This window comes from Pinus tabuliformis, chromosome 4_2, assembly GCF_031772625.1.
Source record: "Pinus tabuliformis cultivar Carrire ecotype Pingquan chromosome 4_2, CPIR1, whole genome shotgun sequence".
Lineage (NCBI taxonomy): Eukaryota > Viridiplantae > Streptophyta > Pinopsida > Pinales > Pinaceae > Pinus > Pinus tabuliformis.
Window position 1 is genome coordinate 428,158,374 of NC_142304.1, and position 25,904 is coordinate 428,184,277.

General features: G+C 40.6%; 1 protein-coding gene across 1 annotated transcript in view; it reads right to left on the bottom strand.

Moving 5' to 3' along the window:
* LOC149169788 (Metallo-hydrolase/oxidoreductase superfamily protein) overlaps nucleotides 1–25,904 on the bottom strand; it is a 388,346-nt gene that overhangs the window by 172,902 nt on the left and 189,540 nt on the right. The window contains exon 5 of the mRNA XM_089428815.1: nucleotides 24,792–24,910. Within this exon, the coding sequence (XP_089284941.1) occupies nucleotides 24,792–24,910 (119 nt within the window). The remainder of the gene's footprint in view (nucleotides 1–24,791; nucleotides 24,911–25,904) is intronic.

Below are 25,904 nucleotides of genomic sequence, written 5' to 3' on the forward strand. Positions count from 1 at the left end.
GCGTTGGTTTAGACTTTGGCACTCTAGCTCTACAACTGTTGCTCCATCATCCCTCGCACCAACTGACCCCCGTCATTCTACTACTGTCATTAAGTGCTCCCGTAGTTGTATGTGATCCAAGAGTTTGGTCACCTCAAGGATCCTTCCCCTTACTGTAGTCCTCCCAACTACAGCTCAATATCGTCCCACCTATTCTCTAGAGGTGCATGAGCACTCATGGCGTAATCATCATCATCGCCCTCTTTGTCAACTTGTGTTGGAGTAGCCTTTGAGTCAGACTTCTCTTCCTTGCCCTTCTTCCAAGGGCACTGAGTGGCGAAATGACCTAGTTCTCCACATTTGAAGCATCTAACTTTGGATATATCTTTCTTTTTCCTCTTCTGCTGCCCTTGTTGTCCCACTGATGTGAGAGTTGCATCCTCCTCTTCCTCCTTCTTGGCTCTGATCCCTTTGTCGCTGCTTCCCGCCTTGGTCAACCGTCTGATCTCTTCCTATCGAAGAGCTACCCACATCGCCTCCCAACTGGGGAGAGAAGGCTTGCAAAAGATGCTCTGGAAAAAGGTTTCCCAGTCTTCAGTGACTACACTCAGGGCAATCATGACCATCAATTTAGGATATGGTGTAGACCCTACGGAAGTTAGCTGGTCTCGGATCCCTTTTGCATCTGAAACTGTCTCAGCTGACTCTCAAGCAACATCTTACATTGAACGGAAGTTCCATCGTACAAGGTGGTTAAGGCCTCCCACATTTCCCTTACTGTGTCCTTCTCACCAATATGTGGGATCACATGATCCTTGACCCTGTTGACCCTGTCGCCTACACCTACCTACAAGTAAGTGAGAAAAGCCTTCAACCCCACAAGTTGTGGTTGGTCGCAGGGAACTCAGAGAATGCGTTGTCAAACTAATCCCGACTCGCTCCATTTGAGCTATCTCCTAGGTTAGCTAAGGGGGTGGTCCCTAATGAAAAGTTAAGTTAAAAAAATGTGTGTCTAGGAGAATTGTTCGAGTTAAACAGATTATTTCTTTAAGATTTATAAGCAAAATTGATATGAGCAATAACCATCAATACATAAGATAAGCATGAAATACATAAACAACTAGTGCCTTCAACGTATTTCTCTTTAAGAAATGAAATTGTATTTGCTTAAAATGAAGTGAAATTCTTTCAAATGGAAAGCCAAAATAATCCTGAAAAGTGAAACAATAAATTGTTAGCGGAAGATATTATAAATGTTTTTAAGATGAATAAGTCTACAAATCAAAGCATGGAAACTATCTTGCTCAAAAAGATACCATCAGAAATTTACTTGTGAGAATGAGATGATAAAAAGAACTCAAATGTTAGACCAAGCTGACAACATGCAATTAAGTTTACAACCCCAAAACAATAGTACTTGAAAGTGAAATCAACCATTCATGACAATATGCAATTAAACGAAAAGATAAGTGTTAAAATTGGAAACTAGGGCCAAACTCAATGTGGATCACCTTATTTATGGCTTCTGATATTTTTCCTAGATTCCTCTCATTGAGAGGTGTAGGATTGATCTAAAGATCATCCGATTCCGATAAGTATTTATGGAGATATGAATTTATTTTGATTATGGATAAATTGTCAAGGTCGGCCAGCAAACTTATGTAGGCTCAGAAGCCCAACAGTCATGTCTATTCAACCTCAACATTTGCATATAAATACAAGAAGCATTCTCCTCATTTGGACAATTCGATTCACTCATCTTCTCTCTCTCTCTCCTACGCATAAAAGGAGCCTCTCTCTCTTTCACACGTGTGGCTGAAAGGAAGACATTCTAGGGCAAGGAAGACGCAGAAAGAAGGACGTTAGGGCAGCAGGTCATCTCTTTGACCAGCGTTGACCTTCCAAGAGTGCGGATTGGATGTGGTTGCCTCTCCTAGGTAGGCCGCAATTTTTGGCACAAAAATCGAGGTAATCTGTCCTCTGATTTGACCAGTGTTGACTGCCCTAGTTTAGGGCTGCAAGTTGACTTCAGAAATCTGCGAATTGACTGAACTTTTGGGGTTGTTCAAGGGTTGTTTCTTCAGGCTACTCGAGGACAAGTTGACCGGAAATTAACCAAGTATTTTAGAGGTTAATTTCAGCGAGTTTGACCAAGTTTGACTTTGCCGATCTAGGGTTTGTTGTTGCTGATATAAAATTACAAAATTTAGATTTTGTACTATTTCTCTCTGCTGAACTATTGAAGATAAAAGAATATTTGATCAAAGGGTTTCCCCGCATTAGGGGTTTGTCCCTGGCTAGCCGCCACATCTTGTGTCTCTTGTCTTCGCTTGCTTTCAGTTGACCATTTAATGTTCTATCTACACTTTACTTAATGTATATGTGATTGCTAATCTATGGCTAATAGGAAGATAAATAAGTAAATTGCTCTAAGCATAGAACATACCATAATTTAACATGGTATCAGAGCTGAGGTGAAGACAAAGCCCAAGCAAGAGCAAGAGCAAGAGCAATCACTAAAAAGAAGGTTGGCAAGGATATCTTAAAGAAATCATGGGGTCCTCAACACACTTCCTTGCTGAAGACAAACTCTGTGAGAAGTCTGACTATCATGAATGGAAGATGTCTCTCGATCTAACATTAGAAGAGCAGGAAGTATTGGACCACGTGAGAGGTGGGATTGTTGAACCTCCATCAAATGCATCCGCTGCTGCTAGGAACAAATGGACCAAGGGATAAGTCAAAGCAAGGAAGATCATCCGGGACTCTATCGACAAGCGCTTGGTGGCCTATGTTTCCGAGCTAAACACCTCCAAGGAAATCTACGATACACTGGTGAGTTTATTTAGAGTTAATGATGCAAATCAAGTCTTGTTTCTTAGAAATATGCTAAAGGAAATTAAGAAGGGCAAAGATGAGAGTATGCAAGCATATTTCTTAAGGATCACCGAGATCAAGAAGGATCTCATATCTATTGGGGAAGTAATTCCTGACAGGGAAATGACACTCACAACTCTTGGAGGACTACCATCTGAATGGTATATATTCAGGACTACTCTTCTCAATAATAACATAATTCCTGGATTTGAGGAATTAATGGCCAGATGCATTCAAGAATAAACAAGGATGGAAGAGCAAGAAATGCCCATACTTCAAGGTCACCCCTTTGCCTTTTCTTCTCATACTAAAAGAAGAAACAATTCCGGGGCCAAATTCAAAGGAAACGCTGGACCAAAGGGTGGAAGAAAAGGACGATATTACAATTGCAATAAAACTAGTCACTATGCAAGGGAGTGCCCTGATAAAAGGGACTCACACCGGGACAATGATCAAAATCCCTCTCAACGCAATCAAAGGAATGGCAGGTCAAATGGCAGAGGTAAAAGAAGTACCAAAAATCAAGGAAGAGGACAACCATTCAAGAAGGCAAGAAATTCCAGGTATGAATCTAGCATTGTTAACAATAAGCAAGATGAATATTATCTACCAGCAGTGCTATCTACTACTACTCCCCCGGACTCGCTGGGAAATTGCTTATTGATAGTGGTGCCTCAAGGCACTTCACTAGTTACAAAGAAGCTCTCTATAATCTGATAGAGAAGGAACCAACCTGGAAATTGTTCTTGGAGATAATTAAAAATATCCCATGAAAGGCATAAGAAATGTCACTCTTCAATTGAATCAATATAATACCATCCACTTACAAGATGTATTATATGTACCTGATCTCAAAAAGAACCTAATGTCCATTTCGGCAATGGAAGACAAAGGCTACAAGGTGGCCATCAGTGATGGCAAGGTACGTGTATGGCAAAAGAACTTTAAAAATGCTTTTACTCTTGGGTTTCGAGTTGATTCATTATATCAGGTCGGTGGAAGTCCGCTGGGTGTCATGTCTTGTGACACATCTCTTCAGTTCGAACTTTGGCATCGGAGGTTTGCTCACCTTCATTATAAAGCTCTACCCGACGTAAGAAAAATGGTGACCAGGATACCCGAGTTCAGATTAGAGCAAGAAGGTTTATGTCCAGGAAGTGCCGAAGGGAAGCTCAAAAGGGGCCTATTCCCCTCAAGCCAAAGCAAGACCTCTGATATATTGCAGTTGGTTCACTCAGACATATCTGATATGATGCTTGTGAACTCCTTGGGAGGATATTTATATTACCTCACTTTTACAGATGATTATTCTTGCAAGACTTGGATATACTTTTTGAAAAAGAAGGATGAAGTGTTCTCCTGGTTTCGGCACTTCAAAGCCTTGATCAAGAATCAAACCGAAAAGAAGATCAAGATCTTAAGGACTAAAAATGGAACTGAACATGAATCCAATGAGTTTCATGACTTTTGCAAAGAGGCTGGCATTAAGAGGGAGACTACTACACCATATACTCATGAACAGAATGGTGTGGTAGAAAGAAAGAATCGTACAATTGTGGAAGTTGTCTGTGCTATGCTCCATGATCAAAGACTTCCGAAATTTCTATGGGCCGAAGCTGCAAATACCGTTGTATATGTACAAAACCGATGCCCTCATCAAGCATTGGGTTCCAAGACTCCCGAAGAAATATTCACCGGTAAGAAACATGACATATCTCATTTTAGAATTTTTGGAAGCTGTAAAGACCAAGAACTGAAATACGGTAAGAATCAAAATTGAAATAACGTAAGAATCAAAACTGAAATGCAGTAACCGTAAGGGATTTTAGACGCCTACCTGAACTGCTGCCTGCTCTAGTGCTGCTCTAGTGTAGTTGATGGCGTTGTGGTTACTCTGATCCAATTATCGGGAAACCAATTCCACCCAGCCAGACTTAGCAGAGCCTGGCTGCTCAATCCAGTAAGCTTCTCGCAGAAGCTTACTGTCCCCCGTGCCCAGAACCTCAGAATACCTAAAGCTCTTCCCTTGGTCAATTGTCTTCCTCTGGTTTGTCCTCCCTTCTCTTCTAATTTTTCTCCTCCTTCTTTCCTGCCTTCCTACCCCCCGTGATCAGCTCAAATCAGTGGTTTTATAATTGCAGGCTTGGCGGTGGCCGCCCTCCCGCCTACGGCCACCGCTCTTCCTCCTCCCGACACGCCTCCGCATGCATTTCACTCTCAGATATTTATCCCTCTGATCTTATGTACTTTGCTTATATTTCAGGTTTGGTCGATGCGTTACCTTTTACATAAGGTTTCAAATTTTATATCTTTTTTATTATAAACTTTAATTTTATGAAGTTTAATATTATATATATTTATAAAGTTTAAAATTTATATGTATAAAGTTTAATCATATTTATTTTAAAGTTTGATTCATATTTGTTTTAAGGTTTATTATATCTTTTTTTAATATAAAGTTTAAAACTTTATATTAGTGGATTAGTTTAGGTGGGTTGTTACATACACTCGCCCTTCAGAAAACTTCGTCCCGAAGTTAGAGTTTTAGGTTTAAGATTTTAATGGTCATGTCTTTCCCTATCTAGGTCCCCAAGCTATTCTAAATCCTCCTATCCTTCCTAATCTCTTCTGCTCCCATCCTATCCGTCCTCTACTGGAGTATGCCATGGCGTTAGTTTTACTGACCTAACCATTCATAAACTCTGAGGTGAGAGCGTCAGTTATACCAACCTGATTCCCAGTAGCCATCCGGCAGTCATTATCACACGTCTAGGGGAGCGTGATTCACACAGTCCTCCCATGACTCCAGGATTCGGAGGATAAAAGGTGGGCAACACCTCCACCCCTCCTAGTAGAATTAGGGCTAATACCCTATCATAGAATCACTTTGAGCTTTAATTGTTCTGAGGTTCTGTCATCACGTGGTCATCCCGGTAACTGTCTATTACCTGCAATCATACACTTATCTATGCATTCGTAAAATGTGTATCAGCATATTCAAAATAACTCACGTATTATTCACTTATGAATTCATCTATGATACTACAGTACAACATATTTTGCCATATTCCGTACATGTCTTTTGACTTTCATCTAGAATGTATTCACTTCCTGATTTCTATCCCATTGATCATATTGACATGTATAAATAAATCAGATCTATAATATCTTAATTTCTTTCAGAAGTAAAATCATTCAACGATCTTTAACTTTACCTTGACAACTATAATTTAGTAAAACGAACCACATATATCGTTTTGGTATCCATGTACCAGCAGAAATTAAACATATATTATGTCTCAAAATTTTACGTTTATCTATAATCATTCAAAATGTTTCTGAGTCTCTGATTGCAATGAAGTAAATATATACTAAACATAGTTTAAAGTTCTTCAAAATTGACATAGATGCATGGAAGGCGTGTCGGGAGGAGGGAAGGCGGTGGCTGCAGGTAGGAGGGCGGCCACCGCCAAGCCCGCAGATAAAACCGGAGGTCTAAACCGAGAAGAGGGGCTGGAAGAACGGAGTTAGAAACCAGGAGGAGGGATTCAGCAGTAAGAGAGGTCTGCCATTGGAAGAGCTTTAATCCGTCTGAGGTTCTGGGCACGGGGGACAATGAGCTTCTGTGAGAAGCTTACTGGATTGAGCAGCCAGTCTCTGCTTAGTCTGGTTGGGTGGAATTGGTCTCCCGGGTAATTGGAGCAGAGCAGTAGCAGCATCATCAACTTCACCGGATCAGATAGCAGTCCAGGTAAGTACAAAATCAAAAATTTCTACGGTTTCTGTTTTCCAGTTTTGATCTTTACAGAACCCCTATATATTTTCATGTGCCGAAAGAGAAAAGGAATAAATTGGGTGCATTTGGAAAGAAAGGAATCTTCGTGGGCTATAGCGAAAATACTAAGGGCTATCGAATCTATGTAGTTAGTCAAAGGGAAGTCGAGATTAGTCATGACGTCACCTTTGACGAAAATATGGCTCTTAGCAAAGTAGACAATCTTCCTACTTTAAGGCTAAGTTGCACGAAAAGGGGAAATGGGTACAAGTTTCCGAAACGGGCATGGGTATGAAACATGACCCCCCCCAAATTTTGAAAACGAGGAAACGCAATAGATATATATATATATATATATATATTAGGACATTTAAGAAATATGTGCAATCATAAAGCATATATGATACATTCTAATTTATTACATTATGATTAACTTGGCAATTGTCAATGCATAAACTATAAGTCTCTAAATTTACATCACATTTACTCATGAATGATCACATAATAAAAATAGCAATATCCAAAATCAGCCACGAGAAATTTCTAATTTCTTGTCTCGTGCTTGATTGGGAGTCTCCTCCTACATACTCAAACGACCTTAGTGCTCTTGATTAAATACAAGTTCCATACCCTAGTATCCTACGTGCTTTTGATTATTGGGAGTCTTCCTTGCATAGAGGGCTTGGTTTTCTTGATTAAATACAAGTTCCATACCCTAGTACATAACAAAATTCAATGGAAACCTTGCAATCCCCCAATCCTGAAATCCTGAAAAACAGATAAGTCTGCTGGATTTTGAGTGAGATCTAAAATTCTACTTTCTCCATATGCAATCCAATGAGGGCGAAACCACTCTTAAACATCCTCAATCATTTCCTGGTAATGTTAAAAATTTAAGTAAAATGATGAAAATGAAAAATAAAAGAGAATGTCACTTTTACTTTAAGAATTTAACATTACCATGAACTGCTTATCAACACTAGGGCCATAGGCTTGAACATTAGGTTGCCCCACTCAAAAAATCCTCTTTTTTATAACTTGAGAGGCATCTAGAAGATATTTTAGTCGCCCAATAAAAAATTAGAAGTGAAAAAATAAAAAATAAAATACAAGAAAAAGTCGAATTAGAAGAGGAAACTCCATCATACAGCCTGGAAACGCGTTTTCGGCCGTACTGGCCACGTTTCCTCCTCGAGAAACGGGCAAGTACGGCCAGAAACGCGTTTCCAGGATGTATGATACGAGTTTCCTCGTTTCTGTTTCGTTTCTGGCCGGAAACAGACCCTTCTCCAATGTTTCCTGCAACTTAGCTTTAAGGGGATCTCAAGAAGCTAACACCGGGGAACCTAAGGAAAAAGAAGATGAGATGATGCCCGATGTGGAAGAACCTATGGATCCTATTGATCCTCCTCCGTAAGAGCCTTCCTCTTCTAGGAAGAGGCCTTCATGGCTTAGGGGGACACTTGATGATGCTGAAAGACACATTGCACCCCGAGGAACCTTCCGTGAAAGTAAGAAGTCAAACAGGTATCAAGGATACCTGACCATCATGAGCACGATCATCCAAAATGAGCCTTCATCATTCACAGATGTCGTCAAGCATCAAGTATGAAAGGATGCTATGATCGAGGAATATGAGTCCATTATGAAAAACGATGTCTGGGATGTGGTCCCCAGACCCCAAGACAAAGTAGTTGTCACTTCAAAATGGCTTTACAAGATAAAGCATGCAATTGATGGAAGTGCGGAAAAGTATAAGGCTCATTTTGTCGCTCGTGGCTTCTCCCAGAAGGAAGGTATAGACTATGACGAGATATTTGCACTTGTTGCACGATATACCACCATCCGCTCGATCATAGCCCTTGCTGCTTCACAAGGATGGAACCTACATCAGATGGATGTCAAGACTGCGTTCTTACATGGTTCGCTCAAAGAAGAGGTCTATGTGGAGCAACCCGGAGGATTTGAGATTTATGATCGAGAATCTCATGTGTGCAGGTTGAAGAAGGCCCTCTATGGGCTAAAGCAAGCACCCCGAGCATGGTATGAGAGGATCGATAGCTACTTGATGAAGCTGGGATTCACTAGGAGTGAAGCCGACCCTAACCTTTACTTTAAGATTATAGATGACAGGCCTGACAGGCCTCTCATACTGGTGCTATATGTTGACGACCTCTTTCTAACAGGTGTAAACCCTCTCATTCACGAATGTAAGAGGGAGTTGGCTTCTGAGTTCGAATTGAAAGACCTAGGACTGGAAGTCTGGCAGAAACCAGGGGAGATTTTCCTATCTCAAGGAAAATATGTGGTAAAGATATTGGAGAGATTCGGCATGGTGGACTACAAGCTTGTAACTACCCCGATGGAACTTGACTTCAAGAAGTTAAGCGGTAGTGTTGCCGGACCTGTTTTACGAAATGCTACCGACTATGGAACAGGATGATTAGTTCTCCTGTGGACCAGGATGATTCATTCTCCGTGGCGACTGTGGAGCAGGATGATTAGTTCTCCTGTAGGCCAGATGATTAGTTCTCTGTGGCATCCACTGGATAGGATGATTCATTCTCCTGTGGACAGGATGATTAGTTATCCTGTCGAGGCATCCTACCCATGCAGTCTGGGACTCATGGGAAGTACCTCTCATCTGATCAATGAGCAGGAAAATGAGGATAGGGACCATAGTAGTACTATCGATGGACGCATCGCTATATCTACCATACTCCCTATGCTAGGATGACCTCCATTGATCTGGGATCTGTTAGTGTCAGTCTTTACAGCCTTCCTCCAGTGATCAAATGTGCTCTTACATAGTGATTTTGAAGTGTCAAGGTCAAATTTTGTCATTTCAGTGAGTCTTCAAGCAAAATTTGGTCACTAGGCATTAGGTCTAGGGTTTGCCTAAATGTCAGTCCATGTCACTATTCAGCTGAGTATATCATCATTCATATGGTTTTCATTATCATATCAGTGTCTAATGAGTCATTTTACACCTGGTCCATGCTTCAGTTGCCACCCAGGCAAGGTCATTTCCCTCTCCTAGGGTTTTGAAGCCAATTTCTCTTGGATGGTCAAATCACCGGCAAAACTTGTTTCCTGATGTTCATACACCTTCCCCTATCCTTAAAGTACCTTATCAAACACTTACCATCCCTTAGATCCGCCAAATTCCTCATTTTTGCACAAACCCTAGTTTCTAGCTACAATCTGGCAATTTTCTAGGTTTGGCCTGTGTTTTGCCCTTTTCGACCCCTTCCCCTCACTCAATCACTGAGATTCCACTTTCCCCTGTTTCCTAACATCCTTCCCCACTCCCAAAAATTTCCCCAAGAATTTAGAAGCCCCCTATCCCCTTCATCTCGCTCCATTTCGACAAAATTCCTTGCTTCACACATCGGGACAAGTCGCACTCAAATGATGTTCCAAAGCAATCAAAGATGAATTTTGCAAAACTGAGAGAGGTTTTTGTCCACAACATGCCAAGGAAGAAAAGCCTCTTTCACTTTTTACACAGGTGTCATGGTTTGAGAGAAATGTCAAAAATACCGGCGAGAACAAAGGTGCTCCAAGGACGGTTGGCCAAAGCACAAAAACGAAGGAAAACGCCCGATCCACTCCAAACTTTGGCCAAAGCCTCTTTGACTCAGCATGGTACTTGATTAGGGACTCCCAGCCCAAATTTCAAGAAATTTGGAGAAAATTTTGTCATTTGTGAATTTTTTGTGCAATTTACAGGTTTTTCCCAAGAACTGGTCTCACCCCAGGTGAGACCAGTTTGAAGGGCTGCTCGGAATTTTGAAAACTTGGCATTTTTGGAAAGGGAATTCAAAAAGAAAAATTACCAATACTTGGGAGAAGCCTGATTTTGAGTTTTGAGCCTCCAAAAGCTCAAAATACACCTAAAAAATGACTTTCTGCCCACTTTTTGAGTTGCAGAAAGTGACCTTGGGAGAAATGGTTTTTGAGGGGTCAAATCAACACCAAATTCAGAAATTCCACTTGGGATGGAAAGTAGACAGGCCAAGCTTTCCAATGAGCCATCTTGCACCTGATTTGGACCAGTGGAACCCACTCAAAAACAGCTGTGAAGGGGCGCGACCAGAACTTCCAAGGGCGCGACCAGAACTTCCAGATTTGCCAGAATTCACATTTTTGGTCAAAAAACACTGTTTTGACTATGGTTGACCATTTTTACTTGTAGATGATGGATGAATGTAATATTTTCATGGTACTTTGATAGGCTTTATCTTTCTTTACTCTTCTAGAAACTTCTTTGATGTAAATAGTTAATATTTAATGCATGGATAGGCTTCCTAACTTTTAGAGGCAAGTTGTTGTGCTGGCCTATTATCTAGTGACTGATTTAGAATTAGTTGTAACAGCTCCTAGGAAGCTGAGCTCGACCCCTAGAGGTGGGGGAAGAGGTTTGACCTTCTATATTATGCCTTCTCTTTCTCATTTTGATGGTTGGACTTTTGTGGGAGAAAGCATTATTGTGTATTGTACATCTACTTCTGCAATTTAAGGAAAGGAAGGCCAGGGTTTTGCAGACTTCATTGTGGATTCTTGTGGATCATTGTGTTGATGGTGTGTCTTCTAATTGTTACTGTAAGTTTGTTTATGTGTTACATCTCTCTTTCTTTGCTGCTAATTGAACATGATGAAGTGATAAAGTTTGAATTCATGCATGCCATGCTCAGCTTTTAATTCTGTTCAATATCTATGTTTTCCACTGTTTAAAGAGGATTCAAAGTCCTTGTTTGCCCTCTTTAACCTCCTCTCTTTCTTCCCTGATCACTCATCCAAGCCAAAGGCATCAGCACAAGTTCCTACCTTGCCCCAAAGATCCCCCTGCAAAAACTGTGCTCAATCCCCGCACCCTGAATTGCACTCCCTCCAATTGCCACCAAAAAACCAAAAATCTTTAAATCAACCCCCCCCTCTATCAATTTACTAGCCTAATATCTTGATCCTAATTGGTCAGCCTAATTATATTATAAGATCTATCAAATCTGACCCGAGAGCCTTCTCATACCTCGTAGGGCTAGCTACGAGGTGAAATGGTTTGATGTAGCCTTGAGAGTTTGTCTATCTCAGCCTAGGTGAATTCCAAGCGCTAACAGGATCAATGATACTGATCTAGGATTAGTAAGAGTGGTTCACACTCTAAGACTGACTTCGGGTCAGTGGAGGATGGTATGATACATCCTCAACCATTTCTTCTTCTTCATAGTTCGAGCAAAGCAAAGCAGAGCAGAGCAGAGTGGGGTCAAGTTGTACAGGACAGTGTATTTGATGGATGGATAGCAGTGACGGTCTGACGGATTGTAGATGAAGTTCTCCCTAGTTGAGAGGGAGTGTTAAAATTGGCAACTAGGGCCAAACTCCATGTGAATCACCTTATTGATGGCCTATGATATTTTTCCTAGATTCCTCTCATCTAGAGGTGTAGGATTGATCTAAAGATCATCAGATTCCGATAAGTGTTTATGGAGATATGAATTTATTTTGATTATGGATAAATTGTCAAGGTCGGCCAACAAACTTACGTAGGCTCAGAAGCCCAACAGTCATGTCTATTCAACTTCAACGTTTGCATGTAAATACAAGGAGCGTTCTCATTTGGACAATTCAATTCACGCATCTTCTCTCTCTCTCTCTCCTATGCATAAAGGGAGCCTCTCTCTCTCTCACACGTGTAGTTGAAAGGAAGACGTCCTAGGGCAAGGAAGATGCAGAAAGAAGGACGCTAGGGCAGCAGGTCATCTCTTTGACCAGCGTTGACCAAGCATTGACCTTCCAAGAGTGCGGATTAGATGTGGTTGCCTCTCCTAGGCAAGCTGCAATTTTTGGTACGAAAATCGAGGTGATATGATATTTGGTTTGAGCGGTGTTGACTGCCCTAGTTTAGCGCTGCAAGTTGACTTCAGAAATCTGCAAATTGACTAAACTTTTGGAGTTGTTCAAGGGTTGTTTCTTCAGGCTGTTCGAGGACAAGTTGACCGGAAATTGACCAAGTATTTGAGAGGTCAATTTCAGCTAGTTTGACCAAGTTTGACTTTGTTGATCTAGGGTTTGTTGTTGCTGATATAAAATTACAAAATTCAGATTTTGTACTATTTCTCTCTGCTGAACTATTGAAGATAAAAGAAGATTTGATCAAAGGGTTTCCCCGCATTAGGTGTTTGTCCCTAGCTAGCTGCCACATCTTGTGTCTCTTGTTTTGGCTTGTTTTATGTTGATCATTTAATGTTCTATCTGCACTTTACTTAATGTATATGTGATTGCTGATCTGTGGCTAATAGGAATAAAAATAAGTAAACTACTCTAAGCATAGAACATACCATAATTTAACAATAAGTCAATTTCCAAGTACAAGAAAATTAAAACTTATTGCAGAATTAAAAGGGATTACAATGCTTGCATCCAAATTGCCTCTTGAAATAAGATTTGAATTTCAGATTTTAAACCATTAAGATAGCAAAAAATTTAAAAACTTTGCAAACAAAGCAAATGTGATGGAATGTTGTGTGGAAATTTGTAAGTCTGACACATCAAAAATCCCTACTGCATTATCTGGTTTATTAGCTCCTACTTGTTCTTTCAATTAACAAGTTATTTATCAATATAAATACCGAAATAAACACAAATGCAGCCTTCACACATATACAGATCAGCAACTGAAATAACTGAGACAATCACACAAGGGACACCGTTATTTTTGGACAATCGTCCTTAGAAAAACCCAATGCGGGAAAACCAATGCAGCAAATATGAGGGTTTTATTATTATGCAGTTTTTTAATACAACTAGGGTGCCAGAAATGGCTCACCCTTCAAATAATTTCCTCAGCAGAAGTACCACTCTTCGAAGACAGATATTTCGGTTGATCAGCAACTGGATGATTGATCCCACAGCAACTTCGACAGTTCCTTAACTAGACAGCGAAAGCTACTCCAAGCTTCTCTCTGGAATAACGTCACCCTCTACGGCTCTACGTCTACCTCTCAACTTCCAGTCTGCCCCACAAAAGTTCCTCAACGTTGCCTCTTCAGCCTAGCGTCAGCTCTGCTAGCCTCTCTGCAACCTCTGCTGCCTCTACGTCAGCCTCTTGACCCTCTACATCTTCTGCGCTGGCCTCCTCAACCTCTACGTCAGTCCTGGCTGCCTCTGCGTCAGCGTTCCTAGGCTCTGCGTTGTCTCTCCGACACTTTCTCTACCTCTCTGATATGTATTCTCGCCCTTATGCCGAACAGCCCCTCGCTGCAACAAATCACTAACTCGATTTCTCAGCAAACCCTGCCCCAGAAAATCGAATTCTTGATCAATTTGGTGTATCTCCAACTAACCCTCAAGCCTCCTCTTATACTTTTCCTGTTGACGAATCAACGGCCAAGATTAAGTCCCTAATCAATGGCTAAGATTAGATTTGGCTTGATCCTCATTCTTTAAAACTTTCTAACCCATATTATATTAATACACATTAATATTTTAATTTTCCTAAGTTTATACTGAGGAACCCCATTAAAAATATTAATTATTTTAATATCTATCCATCCGGGTGGAATTTCCCCAAACGATTTCTGGGTCTTGGAGATCTCATGTACATTAGCCTCTCCACCAAATTTCATGGCTAGAGCACATCTGATTCTACCAAAAATCAACACTCCCTCTTAGTGAGGAGTTTGTTGTAGTAATGCTTCACCATTGAAACATCACACTGATCCTCCGCACCCATACCTGTGCCGATGCTTGGCCCACTGCCTCACATCCCCTGCACTACTGCCCATGACACTGCCATTGCCACTGCTACATCTGTACTGCAGCTCCCTCTCAACATGTTGCATCATGCTACCCATAGCACTACCACTACTAACTATTGCACTGCAACTCAGTTACCGAGAAGTACGTAACTGACTTTACCAAATACTAACATCCCAGTTAGTCTGAAAACCTCGTGATGCTGAAGCTGCCTCTGTTGCTAACTCGTGCTCCCTCTGTTGCCATTGCGCTACTACAAACACCTCTGTGCTTCTCGAACTACTACAACCTATACTGCGTTGCTACAGACTTCTGCACTCTAGCCTTGCCTTGCTGCTCCACCCGACACCTGTCATCATGCTACTGTCATTAAGGGCTCCCGTAGCCAGATGTGATCCATGAGTTTGGGCACCTCAAGGATCCTGTCCCTAATATGTAGTCCTCCTGACTACAACTCGATGTATCCCCACCTCTTCACTAGAGGTGTATGAGCACTCATGGCACAATCATCATCAGTCTCGACCTCTTTCTCCGCCTTAGCTGGAGTTGCCTTTGAATCGGAAGCTTCTCCCTTGTTTTTCTCCCTGGGACACTAGGATGCATAATGTCCCAGCTCCCCACAATGGAAGCACTTAACCTTGGATATGTCCTTCTTTTTCCTCTTCCCTTGTTGTCCTGCAGATGCTAGAGCCGCATCCTCTTCCTCCTCTTTCTTGATTCAAACTCCTTTACCACTACTCCCCGCCTTGGTCAACCTCCTGATCTCTTCCTGTCGAAGAGTTGCCCACATCTCCTCCCAACTAGGAAGAGTAGCCCTGCCCAAAATACTTTGGACAAATGTTTCCCACTCCTCGGAGACTGCATTGAGGGCATTCTTGACCATAAAATCTGGATCCAATGTAGACCCCACGAAAGTAAGTTGGTTGCAAGTCTCCTGCAACTTGAGAAGGAATGGATCTATCTACTCTTCCTTCTGCATTTGATATGACTGTTGATTTTGGGTAGCATCGGATGTACTCAAGCCATGGAAATTAGTGGAGAGGCTAAAGCACATGAGATCTCCAAAACCCAGAAATGGTTTGGACAGATTGTACCCGATTTAGGAGATATTAAAATAATTAATATTTTTAATGGAGTTCCTACGTCTAAACTAAGAAAAAATAAAATATTAATGGGTATTAATATAAAACTGGTTTAGAAAGTTCCAAAAGTCATGGATCAAGCCAAATTTAATCTTAGTCGTTGATTAGAGATGTAATATCGGTCGTTGAAGGACCAACGAGAAAAGTATAAGAGGAGGCATGAGGGTCAGTTGGAGAACACACCAGAGTAATCAGTCATTCGTTTTGCTAAAGCGGGGTTGCTAAGCAAAGTCGAATCAGTGATCAACAGCGAGGGGCAATGAGCACTCGATAAAGAGGCAAAGATAGTGCCGAGAGACCAGCACAGAGGCAAAGAGCGAGAAACAGCATCCAGAGCAGGCCACACAGAGCCCAGCAGAGACAGTGCAAAGGCCAGAGGGCCTACGTCATCCACGCAGAATGTAGTAGGAGTGACACAGAGAGTCCCAGAGGCTGTGCAGTGCCTCAGAGAGTTGACACAGAGGGTTCTGAGGCTGACACAAAGCAGCAGGACACTGACGCAGTGCTTTAGAGTTGTTAGAGAGGGTTTCATGGGACAGGTTTTCTGAATACTTGTTTCCGAATAGAGAGGTATTACTGCCAGTTGTTTTTCTCTTTCGGGTGAGCCACTTTGACACCCAGTGATACTCAAGGAAATACTACATAATAATAAACCATCAAAATAGCTACACTGGTTTTCCCGCATTGGGTTTTTCCGGGGCGTTTGTCCAAAAATAACGGTGTCACTTGTGTGTTTGTTTTCTTTCAGCTAATGATTTGTAGATGTTGAGACTGTATTGTGCTTATTTCGTTATTTATATGTTTTAAATAACTTGTTCGAATTTAACAAGTAGAAGAAATAAACCAGAAGAATACAGATTAAATTTCTAACGGATAGACTTAGAAATTTCAACAATGACCGCCCCTGATTCTCCAATAGCGTCTTACGTTGCACGGAAGTGCCCTGATATAAGGTTGTCAAAGTGTCCCACATCTCCTTTGTTTTGTTCTTCTCAACAATATGTGGTATGACATGATCTATGACCCCGTCAAGGATCATGCACTTCACCCTCGCTTGGGCATCCTCATACTTCTTGTTCTCAGTTGGGTCAACTGGGATAGCCATGGTTTTCAAGGCATAGTCCTTGATGCGATGTCAATCCAAGACTGCTAGGATCCTAGCCTTCCAAATGACAAAGTTGGAAGCCCCGTCCAACTTGTCCTGATCCCTCAGTCTGTTTACTGCCATTTCAGCTCCTCTTCTGGACTCCCTCCGAATCTCGATTCCCCTCCTGGAAATCTCCCTCTAAGTCCTGATTTCCCTCCTGGAAATCGTCTGGCCAACTGTCGAACAACTCCTCTCCAATCCTCGTTGCAACTGCAACTCGGGTCTGGATTCCTTGGCTAGAAACTCGTCGAGCTAGTGACTCCCTCTACCTTGGTTCTGTCTCCTTAGACATTGTTCTATATCGACAGAAATAGTGTCCTGCCAGCTCCTCAAATCACAATCTGCCCACAGCTCCCCAAGCCCTAGCAACTGAAAAAACTGAGCCTTTCAGCTCTGTGCAATCCTAGAAAAGATTAAATCTGCTCCTCCTGGAAACGGCGTCTATCCTTCTTGGCTGAGAAAGATGACCGGGCACTGCATAGGTCTGATCTGCCTCTGCGCTGACTCTCCTCTGGGTTCAAAACGCTGAAGCAGGCTCTGCGCCACTTGTTCTCTAGCTGCTTCTACTCTAGAACAGTGTTGTCTCTCGGGACAGCTGCTACTGCTGCAAATTTCAGATTTATGTTGGTGCCTTCAGTCCTCATGTGATCTGTAATGCTCTGACACCATGTGGAAATTTATAACTCTGACACATCATAAATCCCTACTGCATTATCTGGTTTATTATCTCCTACTTGTTCTTTCAATTAACAAGTTATTTATCAATATAAATATCGAAATAAACACAAATGCAACCTTCACAGATATACAAATCAGCAACTAAAATAACTGAGACAATCACATAAGGGAAACCATTATTTTTGGACAATCGTCCCTAGAAAAACCCAATGCGGGAAAACCGGTGCAGCAGATATGAGGGTTTTATTATTATGTAGTTTTTGAATATAACTAGGGTGCCATAAATGGATCACCCTTCAGAGAGTTTCCTCAGCAGAAGTACCACTCTTCGGAGACAGATATTCCGAGTGATCACCAACCAGATGATTAATCCCACAGCAACTTCAACAGTTCCTTAGCTAGACAGCGAAAGATTCTCCAAGCTTCTCTCTGGAACTGCGTCACCCTCTACAGCTCTGCGTCTGCCTATCAGATCCCAGTCTGCCCCACGAAATTTCCTCAACGCTGCCTCTTCAGCCCAGCATCAGTGCTGCTAGCCTCTGTGCAGCCTTTGTTGCCTCTACGTCAGCCTCTTGGACTTCTGCGTTAGCCTCTTGGCCCTTTGTGTCTTCTGCGCTACCCTCCTCAGCCTCTGCGTCAGTCCTGGTTGCCTCTGCGTCAGCCTTCCTAGGTTCTGCGCTGTCTCTCCAACACTTTCTCTGCCTCTCTGATATGTATTCTCGGCCTTCTGTCGAACTGCCCCTCACTGCAATAGATCACTAACTCGATTTCTCAGCAAACCCTGCCCCAGAAAATCGAATTCTTGATCAACTTGGTGTATCTCCAACTAACCCTCAAGCCTCCTCTTATACTTTTCCTGTTGACTATTCAACGGCCGAGATTAAGTCCCTAATCAATGGCTAAGATTAGATTTGTCTTGATCCTCGTTCTTTAGAACTTTCTCACCCATATTATATTAATACACATTAATATTTTAATTTTTCTAAGTTTATACTTAGGAACCCCATTAAAAATATAAATTATTTTAATATCTCTCCATCTGGGTCGAATTTCCCCAAACAATTTTTGGGTCTTGGAGATCTCATGTGTCTTAGCCTCTTCACCAAATTTCATGGCTATAGCACATTCAATGCTACCAAAAATCAACATGTTGTTCTTGGTTTATTTTATTAATTAGTGCTAAGGCAAAGTTCCAATTAAACTTTAGTCTTTAGACCTCATCCTCGCCCAAATATTTGGATCTCACAATGAGGAGTCAATAGAAGTAGACCTAAAAGTCTATTCAACCAGCTTAAGTTGGAGGTAAGTTTTAGTGAGGCTTGGGGCTTTCCTATACTAAAATGCTTAGATGAAGTGCAAATTGTATTAATTCCCCAAATTAAACTAATGTAAATGCAAATGCTTCAAAGAGAAATAGTTTGCAAAACTTGAGAGGCTAGAATGTAAATAAGCTCATATGTGTCTGCACCATTGAATGGAAAATAAGCAAGTAAAATGGAATAGATTTGTTTAAGCTACAACTGTTTCAAATAAATGATAGTGCTCCAATAGTTTTCATGACATATAGCATAAATTGACCAAGTAGTGAAGCATATGATTGAAGAAATTATGAAACAATTAAAACTTGCCAAAGTATGAAGTGTTTATACGTAAGATGAGACTTTCTCAACTTTACAATTTGGAAACGTATGCATGTGGGAATTTAAATACAAGATTAGTAAAAAATTGCATGTGGAGTGAAATGTGTTGATTTTAAGCATGCACAATATGAAATTAAAAGCTAGAAAGCTAAGAAAAACTAGAAGCAAGATTATGCCACCCACAAAAATCCCTCCTCTAAATGAGGAAGGGGGATGACAAGGGAAAAATCCCAAGCTCTCTCCAACAAAATTTTTTATCTTTTATTAGCGCTTAAAGCAGGTAAAAATACCTCTAAAAGAGCATCCCACAATACAAAAGAGATATTTACAAAGATGGGACTCTAACAAAGCTAGATTCTCTCCCCAAAAAATATAAAAACAACAAACTTGAAGATGGAAAAAAAACTCTTCAAAGAGATTCACAAGGCTGAAAAGGCCCACAGCCTAAATGAGTTCGCAACTCTCTCCCAAGTGCTTATGCCCTCCCTAGAAATCAATCTTTGGATAGCGTGAGGGGGTCTTGCATACACACGAGTGAGTAGTTTTCCAAAGCTTCTCCTCAAGCTCCTTGATGCTCAATGTTCAATACTATGAGTTGCAAACACACAAAAAAACCAATTGTCAATGTGAAATACAGAAAAAGAAACCATAACTAAACTTAAAATTTAATTTACAAAGTATTGGCTCAAGTAATGGGAGTGAACCCCCATACTTGCCTAACTTTGGAAATGACTCTTGAACAGGAGATATAACTTTGAAAGAACTAGAATCAAGGAAATATTTTCAATTTAAATGGATGATCAAGTAGCTATAGAGTAAGAAAACTCCCTTTTTCTCTTCGTTGGATAGAAAACTTGGAGCGAAAAAATGGCTGAGTCTTGGATCACTGTGACTCTAGGAGTGAGTTGATCTAATTGAGATTTCTCCCACTTCCAGATAGATTCCTGCACACAATACAAAAGATCTTTCCTACACACTTGAACACGTATTAGTTTGCACAAGATTAGAGCAATATAATGAATAAGATAAACCAAGCATTTCTCCTAAAATGAATTGGCAAGTTTATCCCTAGAATACTACTCTAAATCAATGATATGTGCAAGATAGCTTGCACACATCAATCTAAGCAAGATGGCAAGTATAAACTAATATTAATTCAATATGTGAAAGAAATTAAACACAATAGCAGTAGCATGAAAGGACATCACTTCATAACACCAAGAGAACACCAACCAGATAGCCCCAAAGTCTTGATTGTATTAAGAAAGTATGCAAGTACAAAATGGCAGAGTTTCCTCAAGCCCAATAGTTCATTACATGATACAATATGAGAGCATATAGCCTCATTATATAGAGAGTTGGAAGCAAATCCCAAAGAAGAATGCATGTGAGAACTGAACTTGGAGCAAATCTCAAGGAAAGATAAGTCAAGTTCGATGTGGAGAAGACAGAGACATTAGAGCAAAATCGAATTCCATATGTGCACATCAAGGGAAATCGAATTCCTTATATGGCATAGTAAACTCATCCATGAGTGGATCCAAGTACCATGATAACTCCAATCAACAAATGCAAATTCGAATTAAGTGATGCCACATATGTAGATGATCCCCAGATAGCGCTGCATAGGTCCCGAGGAACTGCGTGATTCCTCCATGTGCAACTCGTAGTCTAGCCAAGTGAAACTCGTAATCCTCAAGAGCGGAGTGCTAAGAGTAGAAGAACCTGAGATAACTATGACATGAGGCCCCACCTAATCTTCAGTCTAAATATACCATAGAATATTCCTTCAGTGCATGAGCTCCTCTAATAAATTCAATTTTCCACATGTTCAACTACTGCTTTATCTCTGGGAAATTTGATTTTATGAAATAAAAGGTGTATTTATGATGCAGTGTGCTCAGTCATCCTCCACATGTCCTTTGACTCAACTCTTTGACTAAGGATAGTTTCCAAGTCATTTCCATGTCATTCTGTCACGTGGAATAATTTATGTCTCTCTATTTTATTTAATTTTAGCCTAATTAAATGCCACAATTTCCACTCAACTTAGAAAATGTGGGTTTTGAGACTCCAAAACACATTATTAACCCCTCAAAGTGTGCCATAGTAGAAAGTTGAGGGTGAAAGATGTAATTTTGATTACTCATGCCCAATACAACTTCTCTAGACTACACTTATTACAATTTAAATACAATTTTAGTTGTAATTTTTGACCTGCGAGAAATCTAAAAAATTAAAAAATGACTTACCTAGACCTAACCAAATTCCACGAATTTTTTTGTGTGATCTAGTATGTTAATATACATCGACTCTAGACACTAAGATGTGTTAGGGGCTCAACCTTCAAACCGTCACCCCCGCTTTGGGATAAAAAGTAAGTGAAAAAACCCAGAAAATTACCCGCCTCTGAAAAAAAGGGATAATCAACCAGATAAAAAAACACTCCAAGGTGTACACGTTTGCTGATCGAGTCCCAACATCCTAGGCTAGTTACAAACTCAAAACTTATCATTACCAGTATCACTTATTACAATTCCCTGCAGGGTGTGGAATCTGGGTACAAGAAAGATGATGAGAAGATAGAAGTAGAGCTAAAAAACTTTGTTGACTAATGATATCTGATGGTACAAGTTTCCTCTAGATCATCCTTAGGCATGGAGTCTTCATATAATCATCAGGTGCCACTTCAGTGGTCAACAGACCCCATCCAAGATCATGCACTTAGCTTTTGCCTGAGCCTCCTCGTACTTCTTGAGAGGATCAGCATCAACCGGAACAACAACCATCTTCAAGGCATAATCCTTGATGTGATTTTTGTCCAAAACTGTTAGGATCCTGGCCTTCCAGATGACAAAGTTGGATGCTCCATCCAACCTGTCCTGATCCCTCAGTCCATTAACTGCCATCTCTGCTCAAATGAGTGTCGAACAGGTTCTCTTCTCCCTCTTTCGTTGTTGCCCCAGCAAAACTCGAATCTGGATTTCTTTGGCGCTAGAAATCCTCTAAGGAACAAGCTCCCTTTGAAATTCGATTTCCTTCACAGAAATCCTTCTGCCAACAACTGTCGAACCACCCCTCTCTGATCTCTCTTTGCTGCTGCTCAGCATTGGATCTAGATTACTTGGCAAGAAATCTTATGAGGAACTGATTCTCTCTACTTTGCTTCTACCCCACTCGGTATTGTTCTGCACCAACAGAATCAACACCCCACCAACAACTCCAATTGAAGTCTGCACTAGCCTCGGTAATCGGAAAAATGAGACTCAACTGTCTCTGCACTGGCCCAGCAATCACTACACTGCCCTCTACAGCTACAACGTCACACAAACAGGTTGACACAGGCTCTGCATGAGCCTCCCTTGGTGACTGCGTCACCCCTCCTCTACTCTCTCGGCTAAAAATTGCATTGTCTCTCGGGACAACTGTCTTCAGCACAGATTCTCCTCTGTCTTTTCACTGATGGCTTCAGTCCTCCTTGATCTGCAATCGCTTTGATACCATGCGAAAATTTCTGAATCTAATAAACCAGAATCCTACTGCAACAAACTGATTTACATTACCTACTTGTATTATTTTCAAAAATATTCAGAAAATATTAATGTAAATACACTGCAGCCTACACCACCATACAGATCAAGTACTGAAAAATAAATGAGATAACCATGCAAAGGACACACTTATTTTTGGATTAAATGTCCCTGGAAAAACCCAATGCAGGAAAATCGGTGCAACAACTCTGAGAGTTTTCTATTATTAAGCAGAAGTTCTAAATACAAATGTTGGTTTCCCTCTTAGCAAACCAGTGACAAAGAAATACAATGGCGAAGAACTTGAGTGAGTTTTACCTCACTTCACTCAACAGAATCTGGCTATTTCGGCAGCAAAACTGGCTGGCCCCGGCTACAACTTTGTTGTCCCTTCGTAGTAACTGCGTGGAGCTCTTTGAGGTTGTGCGTTAGCTCTGTGTCAGCACTTATGCCCACTGTGTCAACTTTCCCAGCTGTTCCAGCAGCTCCCCGGCTTTCTGCGTGGAAGGCAGTTCTTCCTTTGCATTGGCCCTCCTAGCTCTGCGTCAAGGCTGTGTGGCCCCAGACTGGCCCTGCGTCAACTCTCTCGGCTACTGCACTACCTCCACAGTTTCTCTCCACCTCTCTATCTATATTCTCAAACTATTACTGCCCCTCAGCTGCAACATCTCCCCAATCGATTTTCCTCCTGAGAACTTTTCACCTCAGAAAATCGATTTCTTCAATCTCTCTGTGTGTCTTCTCCAACTGACCCTAAACCTCCATTTATACTTTTCCTATTGAGAAATCAATGGCCGTGATCTAATCTCTAATCAACGGCTAAGATTAAATTAGACTTGATCCTCGTCTCTTAGAAGATTCTCACCCATCTATTTATTAATATCCATTATTATTTTAATTTTCCCAAGTTTAGACTTAGGAACCCCATTAAAAATATTAATTATTTTAATAAAATACAATCCCGATGGAATTGCACCAAACGATTTCGGGGTCTTGGAGATCTCATGTGTTCTAGCCCCTCCACAAAATTTCGGAGCTAGAGCACATACAATGCTACCCAAAAAATCAACACTTTACTACCCAGCATTCAGGGAATTGTTCTTATTGTATTCATCTCTTTGCAGAGTATGTTTATCATTTTCAGTTATGATGCTTCTTGCCTTTTAAAACCTGGGTTATTTCATTATTCTTTGTCGTTTGGTTCTCTTCTTATTAGGACATTTGTTGTTAATGTGTGTCTCCATGGTGTTTGCATAGCATATTTTTTTCCTTAGAAGCGGGGTCTCTCCTTAAGAGTGCATTTGATTCATAGTTTCTGACATCTTACTGAATGCTTGAGGGTGACAAATGGTCCCTTATAAATTAAAGTACAAGGTTAATGGCTTTTCCACTGCCATTGTGGGAACTTAGTCCACTTATGAATCAGACTATTGAGTATTTAATACATGTATGTACCATTCTAGTGACTAAATTTTCCATTCTATTGCTATATTTTATACAATTTGTTCATTTGACCTCTTCCCATTGCTGAAAGGCCATATCTTCATCATTTTCAAATGTGAATCTATCTATCATTGTCGCTTATAGTTTGCCCCATCTTTTGAGAAAGTTGTTTCTATGTTATTTCACCATTCTTTGCCAAACCCTTAAGGTGCAGGACAATTGTTTGTAATTTATAGTCTGGTTGGGTCTCACAATTCAAAACAGTAATCTACTGATTTAAGCTAACCTTGAGCTGTAGATCAACTTCCTCTTTTGTCAAACTCGAGAAAGGTTATGCCCTTGGATATTCAACATTTAGGCTCTTGAATAGTGGTGGTGGTAATTTCCTTTATGTACTACAAGAGCACATATTTTGGTCACTGTTTGCAGTTTAAATTCCATCACAATTATATCCTGCAAAAATTATATTTCCCTACTCTAAAGAGATGGCCAAAAACCTTATCAACAACTTTGACTAGTCCTCAAAAGAGTTTCCTGTTTGAGTAAAGCTATGGTGTTATATGTTTCATTTGAACCAAGGAGCAAGTAGATTTACTTAATCCAAATTGCAGTAATAATAGTACAGTAGATGAGAATAACCATATAATTACTCATCTATAAGGAGACTAGTATGTGGTCCTGGACTCCTGGTGAGTGTTTATGTAAGCATTATATCGAATGAATTAGAAACAAAGAAGATTGCTCATTGCTTTAAATGAACAATGGATGAACACGTGGAGCTTGAAATGTTCCAGATTTTTAACAAATAGAACTAGACCTAACCCGTTCTCAGGGCGCTGCCAAGGTGGGCCAAGAATAGGCCCTGCTGATGCACGAATATCTATCTCCGAATCATTTTTTCCCCTCAACCTTGTGCTTTGACCAGGTTCTATGTAGATCACCTGAATGAACCAACAAAAGAAGTAAAGCAATTTGAGCACTAAATTTCAAATACCAAATCAAACAAAGATAGTACTGGAAGCACATCCATCCCATATATGTAAAATCACAATTCCAATGGATAAATCACAGAGCATTTACTTCAATTCCCTAGGGGCTTGAATCCAATAGTAAGATCTCACAAGAAATGAAATAAACTGGAAAAATCCCACAACATTTTCCCATCATGCGCCTTGAATATCCTGCAGTGATCCTTGAATCTCTAATTATGACCACTTCCACATGCAATTAGTCCTTATAATACTTCATAAACAATGGTACAAGAACTACAACTTCTAAAACCTGATACCATTAACCAAAAAAGAGGAAAGACGAAAATATGCTTCATTCTTGCGCAATGCATTATTTTGGCCAACAAAAATTGGAATCATAAGACTGTTTCCTTCAAAGGAAGGCATAAGAATGTCATTTGGAGCATAAGTGCATAAAAAATTAGAAATTCTGTCCATGCATGCTGTTTGAATCAAGATAAATACAATAAGGAGAAGTGTAATATCCCCATTTTCTGGTTTCCCTTATGATGCAGTTAGGGAGGGTTGTTGTTTGTCAAATCACAGGAGCAAGATTACATCATCAGTGTGCCCGGAGTTTGGAGAAGTTTTATGGGGTCCGATGGGGTTCCCTCACTGTATTTCATCATTATGGTCAGTTCCGCTCAGTTCGTTCTTGGTTCTGTTGCATTCCGACGATTCCCGTAAAACGGGGATATTATTAGCATATTTTAATTAAATACGCTAAAAGTGTCATTTGGGTAGGATTATTTGAAGAAACACCTTAGTGTAATAGACCGTTGGAACCGGAATGAAGAGATCTACAGGATGGAATGATGAAAAGTGACTTTCAGTGGTCAGAGGGATCATAAAGGCAGATTTACCATTTTCCGAAATTAAAAACGACTTAAATAAAATAAAATAAAATAATAAGTCACTTGAATAA